Source organism: Convolutriloba macropyga, chromosome 9 (assembly GCF_964194025.1).
Source record: "Convolutriloba macropyga chromosome 9, txConMacr16.3, whole genome shotgun sequence".
NCBI classification, from domain to species: Eukaryota; Metazoa; Xenacoelomorpha; order Acoela; family Convolutidae; genus Convolutriloba; species Convolutriloba macropyga.
In genome coordinates, this window is record NC_134476.1 from 48,174,887 (window position 1) to 48,202,498 (window position 27,612).

Here is a 27,612-nt window from a genome sequence, read left to right on the forward strand (position 1 = left end):
CCATTTTCCTAAAACATAGCAAGCTTTGAAATTTTGGGATTAGTTTGGAAATATATATCTCGAGCAAAAAATTAGCAAATCAAGTTCTCTAAAGCTGTATTGGCTTCTTAGTTAGGGTATTTTCTTATACAATGATTTGATGTATAACGTTCCTGATTGACAACGTTGTTTTCAATTTCGCGTAATTAGGAGAAGTCAATTTATTTTTCTGGAATAATAACAATAACAACGTAATGTAATTAGTTTTCTCGCAGAAGATGCAAAAAGTGCAAAAAAGAGCAAGTAGTATTTGATTAAAAACAGTCTTTCAACAGCGTGTGAAAAATGAACAGAAAGCATCTTTTCGGTAGCTTGCATTGTGTGTTGTTGTTTGATTTGTGTTGGCTTCAGCAATTAAATTTCTTTTGATGTGAATTTTTGATGTGAATTGAGTTCTTTTTGTGTGAACACACACTTTTTCATATATATATATATATATATATATATATATAATATATATATATATATATATATATATTATATATATGTATGTATATATTTAATATGATATTTTTATAAAAACTTTTCAAATTATTTAAGTTGCCCGTGAAGTTTTTTAAAGCCTGATGACTGGTTTTTGTATATAGAGAGTTTGAAGGACATTAATACAGAGATAATTTCTGGCATGTTTGGATATAGTGTTTCTGAATTCAATTTTACTTTTTTACTTGGATCTTTTTTGTCGTAAAAGTTCCTGTTTTTTGAGTTATTAGATTCAAAGAACTTTTGTAATAAATGTCTAATTTTCTATGTGTTTTTTAATTGATATGGGCTTTTGATTTATGGGATATCGATTCCATAGGTGTCTATAATATAGCCGTTGTATTTCTTTTGTAGAAATAATCATGTGTTTTTAAACTGAAGTTTGTGAGTTTTTTGTTTCTTTCTGTTCGTCTACTACGGTAGATAATACGTTATCTTAGTGTATTGCTATGGTATCGTATTTACGATTATTTTGTAGGTTTTGGCTCACAATTGTGATAGACATAACTTCAGCTTGGAAAACATTCCTAGTGATCAAAGAATTCAAAATCTTGCAAGATAATACATAGTTTTGCTTGCAAGGGTCTTGCAAAATTTTATATTCTTCTTCCAAGAATCTTGCAAGATTTTGAATCCTTTTTTGCTTGAAATATCAATGTTAAGCATGAAATTGGTAATATTGTGTCGGTAAAATTACTCAAGTCATGTTATAAACTGACTTTGATGAGCTATTTCCAGTATGATATGATTGTTTTTCCCTCCTCTTTTCTCATTCGGTGATTGGGACCGGCAGTGGCGGAATTACAATTAAAGCTATAGGAATACTGCTAGGGTACAGTGAAATCCGACCCATTTTATCAAGAGAGAGAAAACGAAAGTAATTTTGTCATTTATTGAGTAATTTGATGTTTAAAATGAAGGATTTGGATGGCTCACATTCAAACGGTATTTAGGAAAAAAGTCATAATGAATCAGTTCTGCTGATCTAAATTCTGGAAAGAGTCAATTAATTTGGTTTCCAGTTAGTTGTAGCTTCCACAAATAATCAAAAAAACTTTTGTATCTTGCAAGATTTCTCGCAAGTTTTCAATCTTGCAAGTTTTGAATCAAGATTGATATCTTTCAAGTTTTGAATCATCTTGCAAGATTCCTGCCAGATTTGATTCCACTGATCACTAGGGTTGAATGTGGTGTTCTTTATTGTGACAAGCAGGTTCCACTTCTTCTGATGATTCATAAATGGACCTTTGGTTTGCTAGCTCTTTAAATTTTTGTCATTAGAAATCTCTTTTGCTGAAACCTTGAAATTGATTATTCTTGTTTTTGTTCGTGTGCACTCGTTTTTTAAAAACACTTGTTCTGTTTCGAGGTAGGATTTGGTCATTAGTGTGATGGCCAGGGAGGGATTTTTCTATTGCCCAGGTCGAGGTGGCCAGACCGAAGTGACCCCTGATCAGACGAGTTTCGAGCGCACACATGTTCCCGGTGCGCTCGAATTACATGGTCTGGAAAAGGCTTCGAGCGCACTTTTGTCTAGACAATGGTCTGGAACTTGCCTGATCAGATGCCACTTTGTTCTTGGACGGTCTGATCAGAGGCCACTTTGTTCTTGGACGGTCTGATCAGAGGTCACTTTGGTCTGGGACGGTCTGATCAGAGGTCACTTTGGTCTGGGACGGTCTGATCACAGGTCACTTTGGTCTGGGACGGTCTGATCAGAGGCAGTTTCAAGCTCACACAAGTCTGATCAGAGGCCGATTCGAGCGCACACAGTCTGACCGGAGACCAATTCGAGCGACATTTTTTTTCAAGTTTTTTTGTTTTCTTACTGACTTTTGAAGTCAGCATTCTGAACAGCATTCTGAACAACAATAAAACAGCATTCTGATCTCAACTTCATCTGAAAATCTGATGGGTTTGATCAGAACCAAGGGGTCCAGCTGATAACAACTGCCGGTTCCCCCAAGAAAAGATTTTGAATCAAATTACACAATTTATGTACAACCATTCGTTAAAAGAAGTTTAATACATATTAAGAAAGAGTTTCAGTTTAAAAAGAAGTATTGAAGCAGAAAGTTTTCGTTAAAACTGAGTTTCTGTTCCTGTTGTATTAAAGACTTCTTTTGCATCCGGCGCACTCAGCCATTTTAAGCACCATGGAGGGCTTCTACTGGCTGAACTTGGCATTTCAAAAAGATAATGGATCGGATTCATGGCTAGCCTCGTAGGGATGGTGTGATCGGCAACTTTCATTATCCCAAGGTAAGTAACAAGTACTCTTAATTAATTAAAACAAAAAATAATAAATTTTCAGGATATTAAATGTTTGATGACGTTGGTGGGACTCGAACCTCATTGTGTGGGTGTCAGAATTTTAACCGTTATTAGTGCATTGCACTAAGTTTTGTTCTGTTTTTGGAGGTGTTTGGCATCATAGTTTCATTGTTCTCAGTTTGGAATTGTCTGAAAAGTTGAGACGGATGAAATTGGCTCATCCTGAGTTTCGAACCCACGCTCGCATTGTTAATATTGAGTTAGCTGTCCGCGCTAAGTTCCATGTTTGATGGCCCATATTTTCAATACTTTTTCGATCGCAATACGAATTAACTTCCAACCAATTAAAGCAGATAGGTAGTATAAAACAAATGATCTTAATTCGTATAATATAATAGTCGTCAGTCTGAGGAGAACAAATGCAAAAATTTTCTGTTCAAAAAGAAAGGACTGAAAAAGTTAAAATGAATTTTGTTTTAAGAAAAGATTTTGAATCAAAGTAGATCAAGACGTTTTTATGCAGAGCTGTCTAAGTTCATTTTTTCAGTTAAAAGCATAAAAAAATGGCATACTCAGTAAAATTTTTTGATCATTTTTTTCGATTTACTTTTATTAACAATACTTTCAGGATTGGTTTTTTGTTAGTTGAATATAAGATTGATAAAATGATAGATGAAATGAATATATTATAACGATATTGAGAGATTTGTTCATGTTTAAAATAATTCTCTGATCAGACTATTTCGAACGCACTTTAGTCTGGACAATGGTCTGGAACTCGTCTGGACAATGGTCTGGAACTTGTCTGATCAGGGGTCACTTCGGTCTGGAACTCGGCTGATCAGAGGTGGCTTCGAGCGCACTTCGAGCGCACAATGGTCTTTGAGCGCATTCTCGTCTGATCAGAGGTCACTTCGGTCTGGGACGGTCGGTCTTATCAGAGGTCCCACTTGTCTGGGACGGTCTGATCAGAGGCGATTTCGAGCGCGACCTCAACCTGGGTGTCACTCAACTTTTTGAAATGTAATTGAGCACTTAAAATGCAATATTTTTTTTCTTGTCGTGATTGAGCACAATTTGCAGAATGAACCTATTAAGGCGAGTTTCACTTTTTGTTCGCATAAGATAGGGTCAAAATTTTCAGATACATTGTGTCTCTTCACTGCAGAATTCTTCTTTTCCTTCTCATCATTAAGTAATAAGTTAGAGGTTTAGCTTCAATTCAACTTGAACTTTTCTGCTTTTCGATGACTTATTAAAGTTGTTAAACTATCAGTATGAGCAGTATAAATGTGCGGATATATAATAACAGTATGACATAATTGAGCGGAGGAAAAAAGTGTGAAATGTCTCCATCTATGATCGGCTGTTACGTTTTTTATTTGAGCTGTTAAACAAAGTTTGTTTCCACATGATTTAAAGTAACAAAAAGTTTATTTTTTCTCCTGTTGCTAATTTAACTGAGCACAGTAGTCACTTACTTACTTACTTTCAGATAGTTAAATAGATATAGAAAGATAGATGGAAAGGGAACACACGTATGAATGAATGAATGTATGTAAGAATTAAGTGAAATGAGAAGTGGAGTAATGGCAACATACATAATCTAGTAATTGTGGTAGTAATTTTAAAGACCATATGTTACCTTTGTTAAGTTGGGAGCACTCAAAAGGAAAGGCAACAGGTGGTTTTATTAGAGCTTAAATAGATACACAACTTCATTCCTCAATTCCTCTATTCCTTAATTCTACATCTCCTCTCTTTCGCTCCTGTGCTGCGTACGTAGTCACTAATTCCTCATCACAAACCAACCAACACTTTTCAATTAATTCTCCGTCATAACTTTTTAAACCAACTTTTATAAACTGATAAACATCACTGCTATACTAATACTTGTCATCGTTGGCCTTTATTTCATTCATTCATTCACTTAGTGAGGGAGATTAATTGTACCTTAAAGAGGAAAAACTCGGTTTCTCAGACTAAAATTAACTTGGTTTCCGCTGTTGCAGCTCTCATTTCGAACATTGCGAACATTTAGCTAAAGTAACCTCAACAAAATCGTGACTTGATTAATTTGGTTTAAACGGTGAGTAATTAATTAATTAATTTGTTTTCAACAATTCTGCCCTAATGTCTACCTGTAGCACACCTGGTTTTTATCCCAGACACTTATGATAAAGCAGTGCTGCGATTTAATTATTTTGTTTTCCACCGAGTAATTCTAATGATAAATGTAGGTTATTCAAAGCCCTTCTATTCCATTTTTCCTATTTTTATTCTTTCCAGTCCATTCGATAAGTTTAAGTGGGGAGAAATGATGCATTCAACTGCGTGGATAGTGAAGTTGGAACTATAGACCTGGATGGTGTTGGTTTTTCCCCAATTTTTATTTTAATAAGTAAAATCATTGCCCTCAGTTGCTTCCATATTTTTTGACAAAATCTGGATTGTCTCCGGCAATGATGCACGATCTTAGTAGGCTATCAGGGTTGCTACTTCATAGTAATCATACAAGGATCATATATGATGCCATAAAAGTCATGCGCTATTTCTTAGTACGATGCTTGTATGATTACTTGGGAAACATATATGATTTTATATAATCACCGGGACATCATATATGATCTTTGTAAGATAACCAGGAAATCAAAAAGGGAGAACGCTTTTATGAGACAACTATGAGTAGCAAGAAACCATTTATGAATGATGTAAGGTTACAGGGAGATCATATATGATAAATATATGATAACCAGAAAATCATCAGTTTTAACACGTACACTGAGAAATGGAAAATGCCCCTGGGCTTGCATAACGGCATCGGGACTATCCAAAAACCAACCAGTAATTAATGCCAGCTCAAGCTAAACAGACCTAACAGGACTTTAAAAAATTGAACAGAAAATGTTGTTTCACGTATTTATCAAATGGATTTCAAAGTGGAAAAAAGCAGTCACTTGAAGTTCTGGGTCCCCGAAGCCAGTTTAGCTCATCGTTGTCAGTTTAGTCCGTTATCAATAATGCTGTAAATTTTGTAGGTTAAAATATTTCTTTAGTACAAAATTGAGTTTAAAAAATATCTATAGACAACTATTTCATAAATATTGTGAAAAATGTATCCACTTCGTTGTATGATGACATACTTAACCAAGCGCAATTAAAATATTATATGCCGATTGAAATCATTTTTAGTAATTTAGCTTCCGGGACCAAATTTTATTGTCTCGATTGAAACATATTATGAGGAGACGTTTTCCGGAGCAAAAAACTTACCGGGTCACCGTACTCGTGGAGGAAAATATTTCCCAAATCTGACAGTCTTTGCTGTCTTAACGTCCTAAAATATAGTAAGAGTCATGCTTTGAAAAGAGAGTAGTCATTTGGTTACACTAGCAGCCCATTCGAATTAATCGAAAAATTCAAATATTTTTAAGAAAAATTTTTTTGCTAAATCAAAAATACTATAACTAAGATAACAAATAAACAGATAACTTATTCGACACTCAGGCTAGTGGAAAAGAAACGAATTGGTGGCATTAAAAATCTCCCAACTCTGGCCGAACCGTTTATTGATCATTTCTTTCACGTATAATTCACAACCCAACGGTCGGGCCCCAATCAACTTATTTCAAAATTTCCGTACTTCACAAATGCACTTTTAGAGCAAAACGATTTGGCTCGCCAAATTTTTGTAGCAGATAAAAACAAAATACAAAAAATTACTCTCTATTACTGCTAAATATTTTTTCAAATCACTGCTCAAGGCTGTCATAGCACACCAAAGATAAGCAAAAAGTATTAGAAAGTCTTTTTCCACAAAGAATTTGAAAAAAATTCTTTTAATATAATGCAATCATGTGTACAGATGATAAAAAGTCGCTGTTCTGGTTTTGTATCCGTCAAAATAAGATTTCATGTTTTTAATTATTCCGACCCCTCTTGAGGGGGGAGGAACTATACTCTAATGGGTTTTTTTGTTCAGTCAATTTTGGCCGATCGATATATTCATCGTAGAGAGTTGAGACTGGTATCATTAGAAAGCTTGTCCAGCGTAGAATATGGAATTAAAAAGATTGTTTTGATTTTCGTTTTTGACAGGGAGATATCGAGGTTTAAACTTTCGAGAAAATAGAGTGAATTCAGTTGATTTCCTTCACTTTTCGGAATTTCGCCAATTTTGATAAAATTGAATAAAATTTTTTAAGAAAATGTTGTTGATTTTACGTCTAAAGACCAAATATAATGTCGGTTATTTTCACTGAATTTTTTGGTCACAAATTCCGGCTAAATATTTCACAAAATTCAGACTTTTTCACCAAAAACAGCTCGAAATAAGTTTCTTTAGTCCACTCTGAATAAATTTGCAGGAAGTGCACACCCAAACACCACTAACACAATCTTTGTAGACTGAAAAGGGAGCTAATTCCACTTCAACTTCCGTTGAGAGTGCTCTGTAAATAAAACTTTGCCGTTTTTTGCTAAATTTATTCAATGTCTATCAAAAACGCAGCATTTATTTTCAATTTTTTGACTAACAAAATATCTATATCAATGACATTCCAAACATTAGCTATTCCTAATGGACAATTAGCATTAGCAGGACCAGTTCTCTACCAACCTTGGACCGTTACAATCCAAAGATAATTCGCATTGTCGTCAGTCGGTTTTTTATAAAAAAAAAAGTTCGATCTTTTTTATATTAATTAAATAACAGAACATTTCAAATCAAAGCTCACTAGTGATAGGTCCTATTGGCTTCCTAATTAGCTCGATTCCTATTTAATTTCTCTAGTTGATTGCTTGAAAGCTTATGGTTGTTTTGAATTTTAAAATACTTGATTTTTAAATAAAAAAAGGCTTATTGATTTTTGCCTCCATTTTTCTCTTAATTTGGTCAACTTGTACCTTAGTGTCAGCAATCAAAGAGTGCTCCTTTTTGCTGATTCAAATTTAGTCTTTATTGCGGTTTTTCGCCTTAAGTTATGGTGTTCTGGCTTTGATACTGCTATATTTCACAATTTTTTTTTTAATTTTTAGGTATTTACCCAATTTTCATGTTTTCTAGTTTTGTCAAATTATCACGTTTTTGTCTGTTCATATATCACATTTTTCGCGTTCAAAATAACGCACAATTGATGATATTTAAATCTTTAACGATATAGATTGTGGTTCTTTACCGCTTCGACAGTACTTTCGCGAAGAATTTATATGAATTTTTTGATTTTGTCTTTAACTGTCGTTTTTACTTTGTCTTTTCGTATTTAATTTCCTGCACAATGACCCGGTTTTATTGGTTTTTCCTAGAAGAATAGATGAGCCGATATTCTGATATTAAAAAATAGATGATGGCTTTCATGACTTTGAAAACAATTGCTTTCCAAAATGAAAAAAAAAAATATTTCAACTTCGCAATTTTGTTCCTTTTATTGTCTGCTTGTTACCTGGTCTCGTTAATTAAAGGCTAAAGAAGACATTATTTTTCTCAAGGGAAGGTGTCAAAAAGGACTGGTGTCACAAAATTTATTGTTTTTAAAGATTTCGGATTTCGTTATCACTTTACTGGCTTCGACACGGGTTTTTCACAAAAAAAGTCAATTAGTTTTTGATTTTTGTCATATTTGACGTTCTTTTTGTAGACGTAAGACTTGTTCTGGATAATTGCAGGTCTCGAGGGCTTCCTTTGGAAGAATAAACGAGCTTATTCAATTTTTTTATTTTGTAATTAATGGCTTTCATGTCTTTGGAAATATATTTTTTTCGATAAAAACAAGTTTTTTATAATCTTGCTTTTTTTTTCCTTTTGATCTAATTGTTACCTAATTTCATTAATGAGAGGTCACATAATACATAATCGGCGTTCGACGAAGGTGCAATCGAACATTTTTTAGGGGCCAAAGTATGGCTTTTCGGCTCCCAAAGCTTTTTCTGGCAAGTTTTAATTGATTTTTAGTTTTTTGTCTATTTGCTGTTCTTTTTGTAACTGCGTAAAAAGTTGAATACCAAGAGTTTTTAATTCAGTTCTATGGATGCATTGGTAATTGTAAACCTATGGAATATTTTAGTTGATTCCTAATGGTCTTCATTATTTTGAAATTAATTGTTTTTTAAAATAAAATTAGGCGAATTTTCTAACTTTAAAGATTCTGTTCTTTTTTGTCTAATTGATACCAAGCTTTATTATGAACTGGTGAATAACCAATTTTTTCTGGTGAGTTACATTTTATTTGTTTATTTCCAGTTTTATCTGACGCTATTTTGACTTTGTTATTAAGTTTTGTTTTTTAAAATGGACATAAATTTTTTGATTTAATTAATGTTTGTTGTTGTTGTGTGATTTTGCCGTTCGTCTTCGCTCGCTTTATTAATATCGGCTCATATCATCAATCTAATGCATCATTTTTTTTTTACTCCACTGAGTTATTTGCTTTGGAGGCTATCTTTTCTTTCATACAACAATTTTTTTTGAAAAACACTTGAATTTTTTGTGTTTTTCTGTCTGTTCCTCATTTGGTAGACAATTATGCCAAAATTGTGGATGAGCGGGGTCGAAACCTTATGTGCAATCGCACATTACCGAGCCGCCTTGTTTGATTTCATGTTTTATTGATCATTTTTTGGCCTAATATATGTGAAAAACAATTTTTTTACTTCGAATAAACATTCAGCTGCCTTTTCTGAGTTAAATCAGTGCGATTATTTTTAAAATCTATTATGAAAGCTGGCTATATTAAAAATTTCAGGAAATCTATATTTTTTTTATTTAACTAACTCTAAATGAAAAAAAAATAACGAACAATAGCTTACACAGTTGCTTTCGATTTTAGTTTCAGAGTTGAGTAGAATTTAAGTGAACGTAATTATTTAACAAATGGTAAAAACTGAAAACTGTAAAATGATCATGTATAATTTTGTTTTCCGAAAATTTAATTGTTTCAAAATGTATCGCGTTCGCTTTTCATAAACATTTTTTTTCCCACATTCTCACCTTATCTAAGTTTAAATAGTTAATTAATTTTTGGGTCCTTTTCGTAATAATTTTTTTCAAATATAGGAATAATGAATTGACAGTTAACTTGGTTAACATGACTATGTATATGGAAACAAGTGATCAACAGTTTAATTAATCAATTTTCATCAGCCCATTTCATTTTTCCACACATGAAATGTATGTTTCTATTCTCCCCACTTTGGTCAGGTGAGAATAAAAACTCCTGATTGATCACGTTTTTTGTAATATTTTTTTCTGAAAATTATTTAAGAGAATGATTTGTAGATTGTTTCTGAAATCTTATGTTGGGTTTATATTCAGTATATTTCAGGTTCCCGGATTTTGAGCAATTTTTCAATACAGCAATCAGTTTTTGTTATTCAGAATTGTTTTTATAATATTTCAATCCCAATTCAAGCGAATGAACTCTTGAAAATCAATTTTTTGCTAACTTGTTATTTTAATCCTGCGTCTTCTAACTGACTGATCCTTGTCAGAATAAATTAATTTTATTAATTCTGATTTAACTAGTCGCAGTTATTAATAACTGGATGTTAAGTTAGTAAATAGTGGAGTTGATTTATCTTTGTATATTTGATGAAGTGAGTGTGCACGCGTGTGTGTTTGACTGTTTGTGTTAACACCGGCTGTTACGTTTGTCATCTTATGAACACTCTAAACAAACTGCACTCGGAGAAATCAACTGACGAAATGTTAATTAAAAAACTGTAACTGCTCATACACAAATTGCAATTTTTCACTTTTTTTCAAGATTTCAAGATGTTGATCGGTAAACAAAAGCGATATGAAAAATAGTGCTGATACTCGATGGAACTGCGGGAGTTATAATCTATCATTAGTCAGTGCTGGTTATTACTAGTAAGCACAGTAAACTGTTTATGATATGTTTATAGGTGCACCATCGGGTCGATTAAAAGTGTCGCACACACACATTGCTGAAGTTAAGGAAAGCACACGTTTTAATTTCACTCCGTCATCTGGCAAAATTGCTGAGTTGAAATTGATCAAGGAATGTCAAACTAAATCAACCATCTATTAAACTAGTTACACTAACTATCCTTACTTTCTTAGCTCAAATAATAACTAGTGTACACATAAGTTATCACCATCAGTTGAAAAACACTTTTTATAAATAACTAAATAAAAATATCAACATATTGCGTTTGCAAACATATACACTCAATGAAACAAAAGCTATACTGACTTGAGAAATCTTTGAGAAAACAAGATTTACTTTTCCCCCTAAATCGCTCTTGCGTACATTACGTTTCACTCAAACGGGTAAAATTGTGGAAATTGAAAAAAGAATTTCGAGACAGGTAAGACAGTATCATATCAAATATTTCATCTTAATAAGCAATAATTCAAGTTGAGGTACCAGACCAAAAGCCGGTATGTCCGCACTAGAGGGCATCATGTGTTTAAAATTACACGATCTGGAAAGAAATATGTACGCATGATAGTCTGGACATAGGTGTTTTAGAACACACGATAGTCTGGAAATAGGCAACTTTAAATTCACGAAAGTCCGGATATAGGCAACTTCGAACAAACTCAAGTCTCGACATAGTGACCCTTGAGTGCACAAAAATTTTTGAATGGAAACAAAAATGCCAAAAACTGACAAGCTCATAATTGACTACACACTCTCATTAGAGTGCTCACTCAAGTTAAAGCTTTCTACAAAGAAAACCTCAACTTACTTGAGTTCAAAAGTTGCACAACCTCGAACGTAGAAAAAGTTGCATGCAAAATTTGGTTTGCATTGGACAATTTAATGCTTAGAATTATAGAAAATTGCTGAAGTTGCAAAATTTCAAGCTTTAATGACCGGATGTCCCTTTTGACCATTCTGCTCATCAAGGCTATTATATTAATTTTCAATCCACCCCTTACTGGGATACTTCTTACAACCATTTCCTTGAGATATCTATACTTGAAATGATTTCATTATAAACATGTTGAGTACCACCTGTATGAATAAGAATGGAAATAGATCACGACATAAACGCACGAAAGTCTGCATATACACACTTTTGAATGCACAAAGAACCAAGGAGGTTTGGACAGAGGTGTTTTTGAACGCATGATCGCACAACTTTTCAAATTTGGAGCAAACGAAATTTTGTTTGGAATGTACGAAAGTCCGGTCATAGTGAATTTCGAACGCACGAAGGTCTGGACGTGGGGCTTTTTGAACGCACGCAGAAAGCACAAATGTTTTTGAACGCACAAAATGCTGGACATTGTATTTCCATCTGAGTCGGTCTGGACATAGACATGTTTTGTCTGGCACGGTCTGGACATAGGGACTTTCGGTATGAGACCTCAACCTGGGATGGGTATCTTAATGGCTGGTGAGTCTGCTAAGCAAATCCCGGACTTAGTTCCTTTCAACTGTGCAATATGGCCATCTTTAACTGCTGTTTTTATCCTTGTAATGGTTTATAATAATCGTGATGGCTAGTTGTAATCTTTTTAAGAAACAAAATTCATTGTCAGTTCACGCGTAATGATCATATTGCCCTTATTGGCGATGTATAGTCCTCAGAATGCAGTTAAAATGGTCAACTTTTGTGTTTTCTTTTTTGAAATCAACACGAATACATGTAAGCCTTGAAACTCACCGTTTTTGCAGTTTCATACTTAATTACGGAAAATATCTACAAGGGTAAAATTTTTCGCAACCAAAATTTCTCACTGTAAAGATTTACTGTAAATATATTTTAAGTTGTTTTGTTTAAGTTGTTGTTGTTTTAAGTAGTTTCTGCAATTTTCACCCAAAGATACATTCCTTAAAGGCTTCCTATATTTGCGTCCAGGATGCCATCTGCCAGTAGCTATTTAACAACATAAATTAATAGAGTGTGGACCTTTTTCATTGGTGGATCAAAATTTATTTCAACTTTCCAATATCTGATTTCGCTATATTTAGTTCTCGTTCTCTTTAATGGTAATTGTTTGTTTATATTCTTCTGAAAATTGTTTTGCAAGTCACAGAAGTTTGTAAAGTTCTAAAGTTTTTTAGAACACTTTCCGAAATATATGAATTTGTAACCGTGCTTTAATCAATAAGAGTACATAAAATATTTTTCGCTGAATTTGTTAAAGAGAATAATAATATTAGTGGAGATGGAATATTCACTATAAATTTGAATTTGTTAAACGTAGCTTTCATCGAGATAAGGTAAGCGGCTATTATCTGGAACAAAATTTTGTGACTGACTTCTTCTGATCAACTAAATTGGTACTCATGTTAATTAGGATGCGTAACTTCCAAATAGCAAATTTCATGAACATCTTGAGCAACAGCAGAAATCGACTACATCAATACTAATTTTCTCTATTACATCGACAACATCTATTAATAATTTTCGAAGGTTTTAATGTTAATTTGAAAAACCGGGGGCTATATTAAGAAAGACTGGGGGCTCTATAATAAGAAAAACCTCTAATTTCTTCTGCTTGAATCAATTTCAGGTTGAATGTTTTGTAACATCGCTAAATCTTAATTAAACTGAACCATTTGTAAGCAATCAAGTGTGTCGCGTTTTTTTTTTGTTGTTTTGGATATCATTTTGGTCGTCCGAAGCCAATCATTATTCCAAAAGATGTATTCGAATATCGTTAATTAACAATTACTTTCGCCATCTGTTAAAACGTTTGAAATTTTTCGAAAACGTTTTAAAAGTAGTTTTCATTTAACATGTAGGACGAAAAGTAGTTTGCATGACAGCAAAAAAAGTTCTAAATTAAGTGATCCCGAAGCACGTTTACTGAAATCATGAATATCCACTTTATCAAGTTGATTCCCCCCTCATGTTCAGCTCATGCGAAGGAAATTTAAGGTTTTATTAAAGCAGATGTTGTTCGTTCATGATTTTTCTTGTCATTTCTCTTAAATTGGCATTTTTTGTTCGATTGGATAACTGCCAACACTTTCTCTTTTTTTGCTTTAAAACCTTTAAATATTTTCAAAGCTTCATAAATTTATTTTTCTTTTTTGAAGTTTTTTCCTCTGCGGGGGATTTTGAAAAAATTCAATGTCGAAGTCTGTTTAAATACAATGCCTTTGAAATTTATAGTCCATTTACGTTTTAATTGATGTTGACGGTTTCTTGTGAATGAATTTGTTTTTGCCCACATCGGTCTCTCTGTTTTTGAAAAAGGTTGATTTGCTGAGATCTGTTATTTTTTACATATGCCATAACCTCCTTTTGTCTTCCGAAAATATGTGAGTTTGTCATTCGAGAAGACGAACTTTTCTTTACGAAATGTCTTTAGGAAAATTTTTTCAGTCTTTAGGAAAATTTTTTCAGTCTTTACAAAATGTTTTCAGATTGGCTGGTTTTGTATTTTTTGCGTGGTCGAGAGCTGGATATTTCGCCATTCTAATATTTTATATGATAGAAGACGGGTGGAATGTTCAAATTACAAAACGAGTAAAACCTACTTCAATTAAAAACAACTTCGATCGTTTTGTAAATTTGAAAAGGTTACCAAATTCTGGTTTGAATTATTTTTTTAGTTAACTCAATGAAAAACGGTTGAAATGGTGTCAGCAATCACAGCATCTAGCTTTTTTTTACCAATCTAAGTTAAGTTGTATCTTACATACGTTAAATCTAAACTGATAATGTGAAAGGTGCAACGTATGTTAGCTTTGATAAAATCAAATAACCGCAAATTGCGAAAACCACACAAAGCGCTAATCATACATTGCGTTGATTTGATTATAGTAGTGTAATATTAGTCTTCTTCTGTTCGCGTCTAATTAACGAAGACAAAGAGTGAAAAACTATCATCGCTTTTAATAATTTGTGCCATCTTGCAGGTTTGTTGATTTAATTCACGTGTTCTTACCATTATCACAAGTCAAAAATATTTCACATTTTGCTCATTTTCTCGTTGTATTTTGTATCACCTTTATTAATTGAGGAAATTTATTTATAATAATTTCTAATGAATAATTAAATTTGTATATTTTAATTTTGCTTTTTTCAATTTTTAATTAAATTTTTAGTGCTTTGAAAATATTGAATTTTAATCTCATTTTGCGTACCAAATTTGAAACTCGAAGATTTGTCTCAAGCTCTTCTTTTCGAAAGAGTTGAATTGACCTAAATATTGATAAGCTCGCAGGCAGGTAAGTGCACCGCAATCATCTATCTCATCACGTTTTCAATCTAAATTAGTCGTGCGTAAAACATACCTTGAACCTTGACCTAAAATATTTTGGTCTTGATTAGAGTGCGTGATCTGTAATCTCTTTTGCTGATTATAAGTAATTTTTTATGCAATTATGATTTGTGAAACAATTGATAAGGTCTTATGGCCGTAAATTTTCAAACTTTGGTTGTATTTCAAACATTTCTGAAATCTTTATATTTAATAGATATATTTCTTGTAATTAATGAAGCTGCTGATTCTCGCCATAAAGGAAGATATCTGTGAATTTAGTTTTTATATTTGTGATAATTGTCATTAGTTATTATTTTTTATTATTGTATGTTGCAGAGTAAAGAGGCTTCCAAAATTTGCGGACCAATTCCATTCAGTTATGGATTCTGTGGTTGTGAAACTTCCACTACAATTGCAGGAAAGTTGCGCGGTAGACAATATCTCGAGTGAAACCAAATCAGGTAATTTGCCATCGAAGTTCTATTTTGATCATCACAGTCTCAACTAGTTATAATTTATAGACATGCGATCAATTTTCACATTTTGCATATTGAACGTCAGAAGTAAGTTATCACCATCTAGTTTTAGGAAGTAGAAGTTCAATTTTCGACGTGATATTACACCAATTCTTAATCAAAATTCGAAAAAAAATTGCACAGTTGATCCCCTTCAGCATTGTTCATGCCTGCTGGTGAGATTAAGGCAATACGTGATGCTAACTTACCAGATACCCAATGTAAACTTGATCAACTTGAAACAGAAATTTCTCTGAAAAAAGTAGTGTTTTAACGTATGTTCAACTATGATTGATTTCCAATTGCGTTTAACATTACGGCAGATGAAAGTGTGAGTAATTGTGATTTCGTGGCATTTTTGCTGTGAAACGTCGATGATGGCCATCGCCTCTCTTTTCGCTATCAAATTTCGTCTCTAAATTTGATCAATTTGTGTTTTATTCCGTCATAATTTGTTTTTTTACCTTCTAAATCTAGAGGTTGTTAACTTACTTCTCACGTTCAGTATATATTGAACGGCAAAATCAGTTAGCTCCCCCTTTACTTTAAAGAGAAAAAATTCAAAATTTGACGCAATAGCTATCCAACTTGTGATAAAAATTTGAAAAAAATGTTTATACCATCGATCCCCTATACTAAAGCTCTACCGTAAAATTGAAATCGAGACAAAACGCAGATTTGAATTACCAGATATCCCAATGCAAAGTTGATGAACTTCATGCGTGTTCACATTAAAAAGAAAGTTGCCTCAAAATGTGATGTTTTCACGTTTGTTCAGCTATTACTGAATTTTCATTTGTGTTAAACATTAGAGGCCTTGATGTGATCACATTGTGCTTCCATGAAAAAACTTTTTTTGTGAATTTAGGATAGGGTTCATCAATTTTACTTATTTTCTCATATCAAGTTTTAAGAGAGAGCACTAGTGTAGGGGATAAATGTTGTAAAGTATGTTTTTGAGATTGATTTCAAGATTCACAATTTGCAGAAATATTGAATCGATTCTGCTGATTCAATTTTATTTCTTAAAACTATGCTAATTTGCTATTGACGTTCAGTATATTTTAATTGACGGATTTGAAATTTTATTATTTCTGAGTTCATGCGTTCTGTATTATCTACATTAATACTTCATTCATATTCGGTAGCAGCTGAACTCATTGCGCAGCGGTATAAGTCAAATCCTAAAAGCCAAATGGAAAGTTCGCCGAAAAAAGTATGCTCTTTTGCTGTGAAGCATTGGAACATACAGCGTTTTTTAGAGTTTCACATTCCTCGTAAATTGTTTTTACAGATCAAAATCTTAAATTTTGACAAGCTGATGGATGATGATTCAGGAGCTAAAGAAACACAACGGTGACATTTTCTATCGTATTGAGGTTTTTTAATATAGTGTTTAGTCGTCAGGCTTTATGCTTAGGAAATATTTTGAACTATGTACTTTACTCATTTCGGTTACTATTTTGCGTGCTGACTAAATTTATTGGATATGACTTTTGAGTTTTATAAAATGTTTCGCGATATCTTTGTAAGAATTCAATTTTTGATCTTCTTGTTAACATTTTTATGGTTTTTAAATTTCTCTCATTTAAATATAGAGATAGTCTCTATGTCATGCCCGAGTGGGGTTTAAGTTTGAATTTTGCATAATTATGTTCTGAAAAATGTATTGCAATGTAAAATTGATCTCAGACTTTTGTTTAATTTTGAATTTTTTGTGTTTTAGTAGTTTTAAACGTAATGTTAGCTTGAATTTGAGGCAAGTAATTGAGTTTTTTCAAGGATTTGGCCAACTTAAACAAATTTTTTTCCACTGGCAAGAAATCCATTTAATTTTCAAATTTTAATATCTATTTGTACTGCCTCAAAAGCATATTTCATCAAAAACCGTCGATATCGACCTCAGTCAGCTGGTGAATAATTTTTTCGCAACGTTTTCTGAGCAAATTTATATATATGTCTCAAAGCGTGTTTGTTTTTACCTGGTCTGCAAACCTTGTATAAGCACTTTTTCCTTTCTCCTAACTGCTTAGTGTTATAGGTAGTGGAGATAAGAATGCCTTGGAAAATGAGCCTCTCTGCTACAAGTTTCTGGATAAACCACTCACTCTTGCAATATCAGAGGAACCATCCACAATCGAAAGAAATGTAGACAACACCTCAACTTCTTTGCAGTCTCCAGCAGGACAAGCAATGACTGCTGAAAGCTTAGAACATAGCATAAATTTTACAGATAAAGATGCTGAGCATCGCAAAACACACAATGCCTTCAAACTATCATCTATGTCTTCATCGCCTGAGACTTCCACGAATTTGTCAGGTTCGTTGGCAGCAACGGAACAGCTGGGCTGTTCCCCAGTGATGAAATCAACTGACATTTCAGCAGTTCAAGGTGGGTTCTTGTTTCCTTAATTTGTTCATTTAGCTTATCTTTCCACGGACATAAGAGCTACAAGTCATGTGCAACCGCTAACATAGCATACTTAGTATGATATCCTAGATTAAATCTGTCGTCTAGTTATATGAACTAAAATTTGATTTATGGAGATGAGAAGTGAAAAAAATCACGATTTCCTTCCAATAAGATTGACAATATCTTACAAGGTAGCCCTTCGTTTTGCAAATTCTTATATTCTTGCAAGGTAACCAACCATTCATGTTGTGTTGTCATTCAAGATAACAATCGGTTTTAACTATAGAGACTTCACACACGGATGAAATGAGCATTTCATTCAGTGTGTAAGTCAAGTAGTTTATTGTGACAGTTGAGTTAGATTTACCGAGTTCTCATTTCTGCCTTATTTGACCCATCAATAAAAATATGACAATTTTTGCTCTGTAGTTAGGTAGTGTATAAAACGATAGGGGAAAATGATGTAATCGGTGGCTGTTTTATTTCCACAGCTGTTCTGACCATTCTTCCTTTTTCCTCGCATGAAAGCCAATTGAATGAAAAATTTCACTCATTCCTAAATCCTGATTCCTAAAATATTTTTCAGACTTTTCAATCATCACGAGTTTTTTTATCCTGGGAAAAATTTTGGACAGAAGTCTTTCTGATAACCCTTTTAATAAAGCTGTAAGTCAATTCGGATAACTAGGAAAGGGCTCTCGAAATTTTATTCCCTACGTGATATTAATCCGGGCAACTTTTGAACCGGCGTGCGAAAAACCTGCGGGTTATTTTGACCTAAATCCTGTTTACAAAGGTACCGCTACCTTGAGTGATTAGTTATAACTTAGTTATAAAGTTATTAGGGTTACGGGGAATTGAAATGTTATCTAGTTAGTGTTATTATAACACCGGATAGGATGTTGGCTAAGCTTATCCTGCGTTAGTTATAAGTTAGCCAAGATTATTAAATTAATATCAGACAAAGTTAGAATGCCCAGTTTAGATAATGTACTAACACCTTTCCTAGTTATTAACCATTTATAAAATCTTATCACCGGAATTAGCAGAATTAAACACAGCCAAGCAATCAGTCTTTTACAAACCGATAAGTTAGAAGTAATAACTAATCTACTAACTAATCCAAGGTTGAGTTATTATTCGGATGATTTACTAACAGCAGGTAAAGTTTTAACCAATTATCCAATCTTAATTAAAATGCATCATTTTAACAGATGCACCTTATAAAGTAGGACCGTAATTTACTGCTCAATTAACAATCACAAGTTTAATTGTAGCTTTAGTAACAAGAGGTAATTTATAAATTGATATCTCGGTATTAGCAATATACCATCCCAATACAACCACCTATTATCTTGAGAAACAAGCTGCAAAGCAATTATTGTTTTCTTATCGCAAACTCTTGAAAAACTCTTGTAAATACGCTTCTCAACATCACCTACAAAATTGCACTGATTAAGTGCCAGGTTAGTAAACTCACCGCTAAATAAAGACCAACTGTTTATTTAATAACTCCAACCTTTTTCCGTTTTTTCTTCAACTTCTCTGCAAATTTTGAAACGTTTTACATTTGCTAAAGGTCAATTTTACGAATTTCAGTTATACGTTGTGAACTCGTTAACTGCTTAAAATTTCAGGTATTTTTTGCTTATTTTCGTGAAAATCTTCGTCTAGTTAATTAATACTTTCTTAATTAACTTTTTAAGCAACTTCAAGTTCCTGTGTTGATGCCTGAAAAGTGTTATTAAAGTGAACAAACTTCAAAATGGACTTTTGAACACGTGTGAGCAACTAACTGACTTAACTTTTCATCAGTGAAACAAAATGTGTTCTTAGATGGAAGTGTGGAAAAGTGAAGATTGTTATTATTGTTTTTGTGTTTGTGTGGATGATTTGCAGGAAGGAATAAGAATTGTGAAACTTTGAATTGATGTGGTGGCGGCTGTTGCACTTGTGCACAATTGTGTTCCCCTAATCACAATCATAATTCAAGTTCCGCTTCACTTCTCAACTAACTGCTGTTACAATCCCAAAATCCCCCCCCCCCTTTACTCCATCACTCACTCTTACTTGTTAGAACTAAAGTGCCGGGCAACACTCAAGCACTCAATTTTCCACATTTAATCCTGTTTTTAATTCAAACTCACTCTTTTTTATTTAAAACTAACTTTTTTCTCATCATATGAGAAACTTTTCGCTGCGTTAGTTACTAGCAACCTGTATTTAAAAACTCTTGAAAATAAAAGTGACTTTTTCATTGATAGCTTATTTTCAGTCTTCTTCAATTTCACAGATTAAAATTTTGATCCACAAGTGAACTTATTTTGTGATCATTTTCTCAATCAATCGTGATTCTGTGAAACATTTAATAGCCCGACGTGAAGAATATTTTGAACTTATTTGATAATTTGTTCACATTTTCACCTGAGTTTAAAACCTGACAACAGCTGATTAGAAGCTAACAGGTAGGTTTTCCCTGTTTTTAATTTAATTTTTTCCTCAACAGTCGTTGCAAGTATTGAAACCAGGCAACTTAAAAAACTTTATAAGGTTAATTGTTCCATCTAAATTATGGAACAGATTATCAAATTTGTCTTTTTAGCTATCCCTCGGATTTTAACTAATAGGTGTAGTAACTTGTATTAATGAGTAAAAAACCCATTTTTTATTACTTAAAAATAAATTTGTTTACTGTATGTTGTATATGAGTGAGAATAAGAAAGTAGTCCCAATTCTGATGTGAATGAACAACAGATTGATTGAAAGGAGAGCTTTTGTTCCACTTTTTTCAAAGACTTCAAACGCAAACTAAGTCCGCCGGTGTGTTCATTCACTCTTTCAATCTCAACACAAGTGTTCACAACCTGCAGAGAGTAGCCATTGTCACACTTAACTTATTATAATCATCGCATTCAGTTAGTAATTATAACTAATGACACCGATGGATGGATTAGTTTATCTTTGTAGTGAAACTGTGACACACAACTTAGATCCCCGCGTGGTGGCTGTTTGCAACAGGTGAAATTTTCTGTAACACAGGGGGGTTTAATTGTTTTCTTTGAAACTGGTACAATTACGGTTCATCAGTTGTAATCTACAGGGTAGCAATAACCTCCAAAACCCAACAATAGAATGCTTCGTAAACAAATTGCTGTCATGATCGCATTACAATAATACTATAGCTGCAAACTTATTTTTGCAATGAAGTTGGCGCTTGTTGCTGAATTAATTCATAACCAATACTTATCGCTTTATTAATAATATTAAAATAGTATTATAACTACCCATTTTCAACCGCATCTAATCAGAACCACGAAATAGTGCCATGCTCTTTACGACCCTTGTAACTAATAATAGGAGCGTTGTTGATAGTTAGAAGACGCTACAGTTGTTATAACTTAGTTATAACTAATCCCTGATTACTTGTTTACAAGGAGTGCAGAAATTGTTTACTTTCTCTTATCTTCACATGTCCACTCAATTTGTGGTCGTTTCTCTCTCTGCTGTTAACTTTCAAATCAAGTCATTCATTTTTTGTACTAACTCAAATTACTAACCAGTAGTCATTACTGTGGATCTCATCAGCAAGTTAGTGTTGCCAAATTTTTCTCCCAAATTAACGAAAAATGACCATTTGCGCATTTAATTTTAATTATCATTAATACAAAACTTTTTTCCGTGAGCTTAGTCAAAAAATTGTAAAAGTTGTAAAAAATCAACTCCAATCTAATTTTTTTTTTCACCGGGTGGTGAATTGCATGTGTTGCCGTTAGTTTGTGTGATCTTTGCCATTCCTTATGGGAAGTATATTTACTGTTTTTTGTTAGTGTTTATTAATTTTTTGTAATTTTTTATGATTTTCCAAAATCAATTTGTTGCCAAATATAATTGCAACAACTGGCATCTTGAAGTGTGTTGTGTGTACACTTAGATCAAGTAGTTAATAACTTTAATCAAACAAACTGTTGTTTGTCAATAAATTGCCACAAGTTAGCTCTATTCTTCCCTCTCATCCCCTTTTGACAAAATTCATTTCCAAAATTAATTTATCAGCTATCGGTAGCTCTTTAACGCTGATAAATTCATTCTCAATTGATATTTTATCTTGTCAAAGCTAATCTAAAGTTAATTGCTCAATTTAGTTAACAATTAAGTATTGTGTCAAAATTAATGTCTGTGTAAGCTGCTATTATAAACAGTAAGCTCAACCCTATAACCTGCTATTTTTCCAATTTACATTTCAGTAGTGGTAAGTTACGTTCTTATCATTTAAACATTTTTTAAAAAAAAATTCCGAAATATATTTTGGTCTGCAATTTATCCTAAAAAAGTGAGATCCTGGAAACAAATCTCCCTTCTGGCATTATTTTTTAATATTAAGTTAAGCGTCTATTTTTGCTAATTATTACCTAAGTAAATATTAAAGGTAAAGCCTTTGTAATACACGTGAACAAGTGTTAAGAGCTGCTTCCTCTAAATTGATTTGACTAATTAGCATATCCTGTTTCCCTTTCCCAGGTATATTACTGAGAAAGGTATTCCCACTCCCTTGATCAAATCAACTCTCAAGTGATTCCCTAAATTGACCCAGGATATTTCTGTTACAGGGTCTTCCAACAACTTGTCTCAACTCTCTTCCGATAATTTTGATTACACTTCAGCAGAAAGTTCCCAACCTGAAATCTCACAAAAATCAACAACACATCAACAGCTCGCATCAGAAAATATCAACTTTCCGTCGCCATCAAAAACAACAACAACTACAGAATCTTCTGTGAGTAACAGCTCAAAACGAACAAGCCGATATCCAAGTTTCGAATCTACAGTCGAGAAGGTCGCGAATAAAGAGGGCAAGTTTGGGCTAGAAATGATTGGCGATTCAGTTCCCCAGAATTTCTCAATTAGTAGTTTCACCTCATCCGGGGTAGCACAAACAACCACACCTTCAGTTAACGAGTTGAAACTGAAGTTGGACGAAATCATGGACTGTTCTCTCGAGCAATCAAGCTCAATTTCGAACGACTGCGACGAACACGTATCTTCAATAAATTCTGTCGAAACCAACAAATGTCACTTTTGTGATGAGATTTTGCCCGATAGGGTTTCACTTTATCAACACAAACGATACAACTGTTCTAAGAACCCGGAAGTTTTGCTACATCAACAAGCGGCCTATACGTCATCAATATCATGTCAGGGGTTTGCCCAAAATCAAATTGATGATGACTTTTCGGGGAAACTTGAACCCGGTTGTGTCAACGCTTCACTTGGAAATCAACCAATCACATCAGTCAAGTTTGCTCAAACTTCAGCCAATCAGAATGCAGCAACTCCCAATCAACAGAATGTAGAGCGTAAAAAGCGAACCGTTTACACTGACAAACAACTTGAAACTTTGCGAGATTGCTACCTCAAACAACCAAACCCGAATTCTGACGACATTGAAAAAATAGCGAACAATATTGGCCTGACGAAACGTAATGTTCAGGTGTGGTTTCAAAATAAAAGGGCAAGAGATAAGAAAAATCCGGGAATTTTTGACTACCTCGACTCGACAATTTCGGGAAACAGTCCCACGAATTCAGTTGGGATCAACCCACAAAGTGAAATTCCACCGAGCGGTGCCGCAATCAAGTTCCAATCAAAAAGTCCACCTGTTGAACAAAATGAACATTCGCCTTTAACACCTGTGCTCTCCACCAATCAGTTCTCAATCAGCAATTTTAGTAAGTCCGAGTCATCGAATGTCACAACACCACCTGTTAAAAACGAAGGCATGTTCGGAAATGCCAGCAGTAATATCGGAGGCAATAATGGTCAAAATGGTGAGAATTTGATGCCAGCTTTGTATTCATATCAATGGTTAAGTTTTCTTTCTTTCTATCAAGCAATGGCTGCGTCAAATATGTTAAATGCGGGTTTGAACCCAGCGTCATTGCTGCAAAGTCAACTGGCAAGTTTAGCTCTGTTGAACCAACTGAAAACAGAATCATCTGATCAGAATTTGGACTCTGCTGAGAAGTCACCGTCGACAAAACCTTCACCTGTCCAATCAGAAACAGGTACTGAGAAGATGGACCAATCAGAATTGAGCACTGAGAAAAGTAGCCAATCAGATGTTAGCATTATGGAAAAAACTGGCCCATCAGAATGCATCTCGGAGAAATCTGAAGATGAACCTCTTGACCTTTCAATTGTTAAAACGGAGCTCGATTCAAGCAAAACAAGTGAAACATCACCGTGCTCTAATGCAGCATCCGACATTAGTGCACCAAACTCAACTTGCACTGAAAATACTTCAAATGGAACAACAGATTCCCTAATTATGGATTTGAGCAATACTTTGCTGCCTCTAATGTCACCTGTGAATGGACACGAAGCCACTTCCACATCCAGCTCTCCGCTTTCGGTTCCCAGTGGGGCCTCTTCGTTTTTTGGTGGTCTTGTCAACTCAATCAATGCCCAGTTTGGAAACCAAGAAATTCACGTGACTGCCAACCGTAAAGGTAAATAGTGATTTTATAAATGTTACCCGGCTTTTAATGTTTTTTAATTTCCAGTCTGTTGTATTCAAACCCGGAGAGATAAGAGCGGAGTAAACCGAATGAAATTAGGGGTTAAAATATTTAACTTTTGAGGAAATTAAACAACCAGAAAAATTGAAATATCAGTGGAAGAAATACTATAAAGTTTTAACGATAGTTTACGCAAAGTTCATTTTCAGAGGGAAATCTTGGATCGCCTTCCCAAGGAATGTCACCTATGATCCCTTCGAACAGCACCCCCTCTCCTGGTTCGGGCTCCCCCTCTTCCTCCTCTCCATTAGTGGGCGGAGAGAACAGCCTCCACCCCCACCCCAGAAGTACCAGTCCCAATACCAGCACACTTCTGGCAGCCGCGTGCAGTGCTGCAGCCAGCAATTCGACTGGACCATTTGCGTGCACCCAATGCAAGAAGGTGTTCCAGAAACAGAGTTCCCTAATCAGACATATCTACGAGCATTCCGGTTAGTACTAATTCTGTTCATGTTCTATTATTGTTACTCTATACACAGAATCTGATTCATTTTCATTCTCAGATGTTCCAGCTGTGAACACCCCCCCCCCCCCCAAAAAAAAGTGTTGAAGAAATTGAGGGTTATATCTATTTTCAACGGAACGTTGTTATTTCGGGACAAAAAATTCCTTAATTTATTCAAAAATTTTTTAATACAAATGGTTTGCGTTATACTTGCGTGGCGTGATAGCCGAGAGGTAAGGTGTGTGATTCACACGCCAATGATTGAGAGTTCAATCCCCTGCCTCCTGGAAGCTGTCTGTGTAAGGATGAGCTCTTACTTAACCATAGCTTCAGGTTGACAATAGCCTGATCAATATTGGCTTCAATGATGGTACCACGTGAAAGTTTCAGACGCAAAAAAAGTAGCCATAGTCACCAAAAAAGAGCATTCATGCTCACCAAATGAACAGTCTGGGGTGTGGGGAATAATTGAAAAAGGACAGCTTAGAACAGGCTACTGTTAATACACTGCAGACTGAAAACCCAATGCTGCTCCGCTGCGATTAAGCAGGAAGACATTTATTATTTATTATTCTTGACAAACATAAAATTTGCAACCAAGACAAGTATGTATTCATTTAACAATATTAAAATCCAAAATGAAAAGTTTGCTAAAAAACAAAACTGTATCTATTGTAATTTATCACATAGAAGCATTCACAATGTGAGTTGCAAGAAATGCACCTATTGTATTTCTAGAAGTGTTCATTGTTGATAATAGTTGATATGTTACTAGGAAAGAGACCTTACCAATGCACACAGTGTGACAAGGCCTTCAAGCACAAACACCACCTGACAGAACACTCCAGACTACACTCTGGGGAGAGACCCTTCCAGTGTCCAAATTGTGGAAAACGATTCTCACACTCTGGTAATTAAATTAAGCTTATTCACACTGTTAATACAGACCTGGACTGCGCTCGAAGACAAAATCAGTACTAAATCATAGTATTTCAATTCTGTATTTTTACGTTGACCAGTACTATAGATTTTTTTAAAAAAAAAGTACAAAAAAGTATAAAGCTGTTGTTCGAAACCTTGTCTCGGCTCATGAAATACCTGCATATCTTGTAAAACTAGCATTTTAATCGATTTTCTTTTTTCATTCGATAAAGTATTCATTTGTTTTCTATTCTCAGGTTCCTACAGTCAACACTTGTCTCAAAAACGATGTCTATAACAAATAAACAAACAAACAATACGCCTGGAAAACTTCCCTACAAGCACGAGAATTCATTTGCCAAACTCTTCCAACATCAAGTAAGACATAACCAAACGAACTGACGATTTCACACCAAACAATCAATGGACCAAACTTCTGAAGTCCAAAATTCAAAACACCCGCATAGCAGAAATCATTTCAATTCTGAAGTTGTGTAAGAGCTTGGCCATCTGAGATCAACGTCATTACGTCATCATTTGACCTTAAATAAAGTGCCTCATACTATGGACTGACCTTGAATCATACTCAATACAAATACACATCTCAAAAAAACTTATTATACAAAACTTAATTTATTTTGCACCGTTATTTTTGCCGTAAATTAGCGCAACATCTATTTATATATTCTAAATATCACTCTGTGCATTAATCTATCTCTCAAGTGCAATTCAACACAACCAAGTTTTTTGTTTGTAAATTCATGGGATAATCGCAAACTCCTTTGTAAAGACTTGCTTGTTCTGCTCTTAAATATGAATCATATTGATATAATCATATCTACAGTCAATCTTTCTTCCTTTCTCGCTTCAAAATAAACTGAAGCTCTAATTGGTTCTTTAAAATGTGCAATAATTAATAAAATTGCATCTGAGGAATTAATTAACCAGTTTATTAACCAGATAATGTCATCATTTTTTTTGTGTTCGTTATTCTCTGCTTATCAGTTAGTATTAGAGATGAGTGGACAAAAATTTTAAATCACTCATTGATTATGGAGGCTATTTAGAGTAGATATTTTTCATATTCAAATTGAAATATGGGTTGGCAATTAATTTATTTTGTATTCAAAGTGTTTTAAACTGGACAGGAGTGTGTCTTCAATTTTGACAGGCTCGGTAATATGCGTTGGCACATAATGTTCTGACCCCGCTCATCCTCATTCTTGACTTACCAAATGAAGAGATTAGAAGTTTGATTAAATGTTTGAGTTAAAAAAATATTACAAACCCAAACCAGTAAAATAAATATATAATGCAACGCAGCATCAGAGAGCTTATGATGCCTGCCATCAATACGACTACAAAACTGCACAATCGACAAAATACATAAAAAAAAACAAAAAATAAATTACGGCAAAAACTCAATAACTTAATATAAAAGCCTTTAGTAAAAGAGTCAAAATATCAGATCTAACCCAAATTAAACACAAATTAACTTGTACTAAACTACAAAGCACATGCGCCCTGTCCACATTGGGACTAGATAACCAGTCGTCAAAAAGGAAAACGCGCAAAGTTCGAAAATTCATCAATTTTTTATTCAAAAAATCTCAATATTCATGAAAGACATTATCCAAAAAAATCTTAATAAAGTTACTTTAAAAAATCCTCAAGAAAACAATAGGCACAGACACTGGCGGAACAAAGCCATAGAACAGGACTGCGAAATAACTATAGATACAGAAATACAGAGGAAA

The 27,612-nt window shown here is 33.9% G+C and overlaps 2 protein-coding genes across 3 annotated transcripts in view; both read left to right on the forward strand.

Moving 5' to 3' along the window:
- LOC142346248 (G-protein coupled receptor 54-like) overlaps positions 1-10,844 on the forward strand; it is a 71,805-nt gene extending 60,961 nt beyond the window's left edge. Inside the window, exon 4 of the mRNA XM_075398763.1 lies at positions 10,699-10,844. Coding sequence (XP_075254878.1) covers positions 10,699-10,844 — 146 coding nt within the window. The remainder of the gene's footprint in view (positions 1-10,698) is intronic.
- Positions 4,527-26,985, forward strand: LOC142345815 (uncharacterized). 2 transcript variants are annotated; one of them, XM_075398190.1, is made up of 7 exons: positions 4,527-4,885; positions 15,323-15,447; positions 17,543-17,893; positions 22,522-24,420; positions 24,639-24,920; positions 25,710-25,844; positions 26,113-26,985. In XM_075398190.1, exons 2-7 carry the CDS (start codon positions 15,366-15,368, stop codon positions 26,151-26,153), a joined length of 2,790 nt encoding a protein of 929 aa, XP_075254305.1. In that variant the 5' UTR covers positions 4,527-4,885; positions 15,323-15,365; the 3' UTR covers positions 26,154-26,985. The 2 variants fall into 2 exon arrangements, with proteins under 2 accessions (XP_075254305.1, XP_075254306.1); XM_075398191.1 differs by lacking the exon at positions 4,527-4,885 and adding an exon at positions 14,620-14,639.
- Positions 26,986-27,612: the final 627 nt, after the last annotated feature.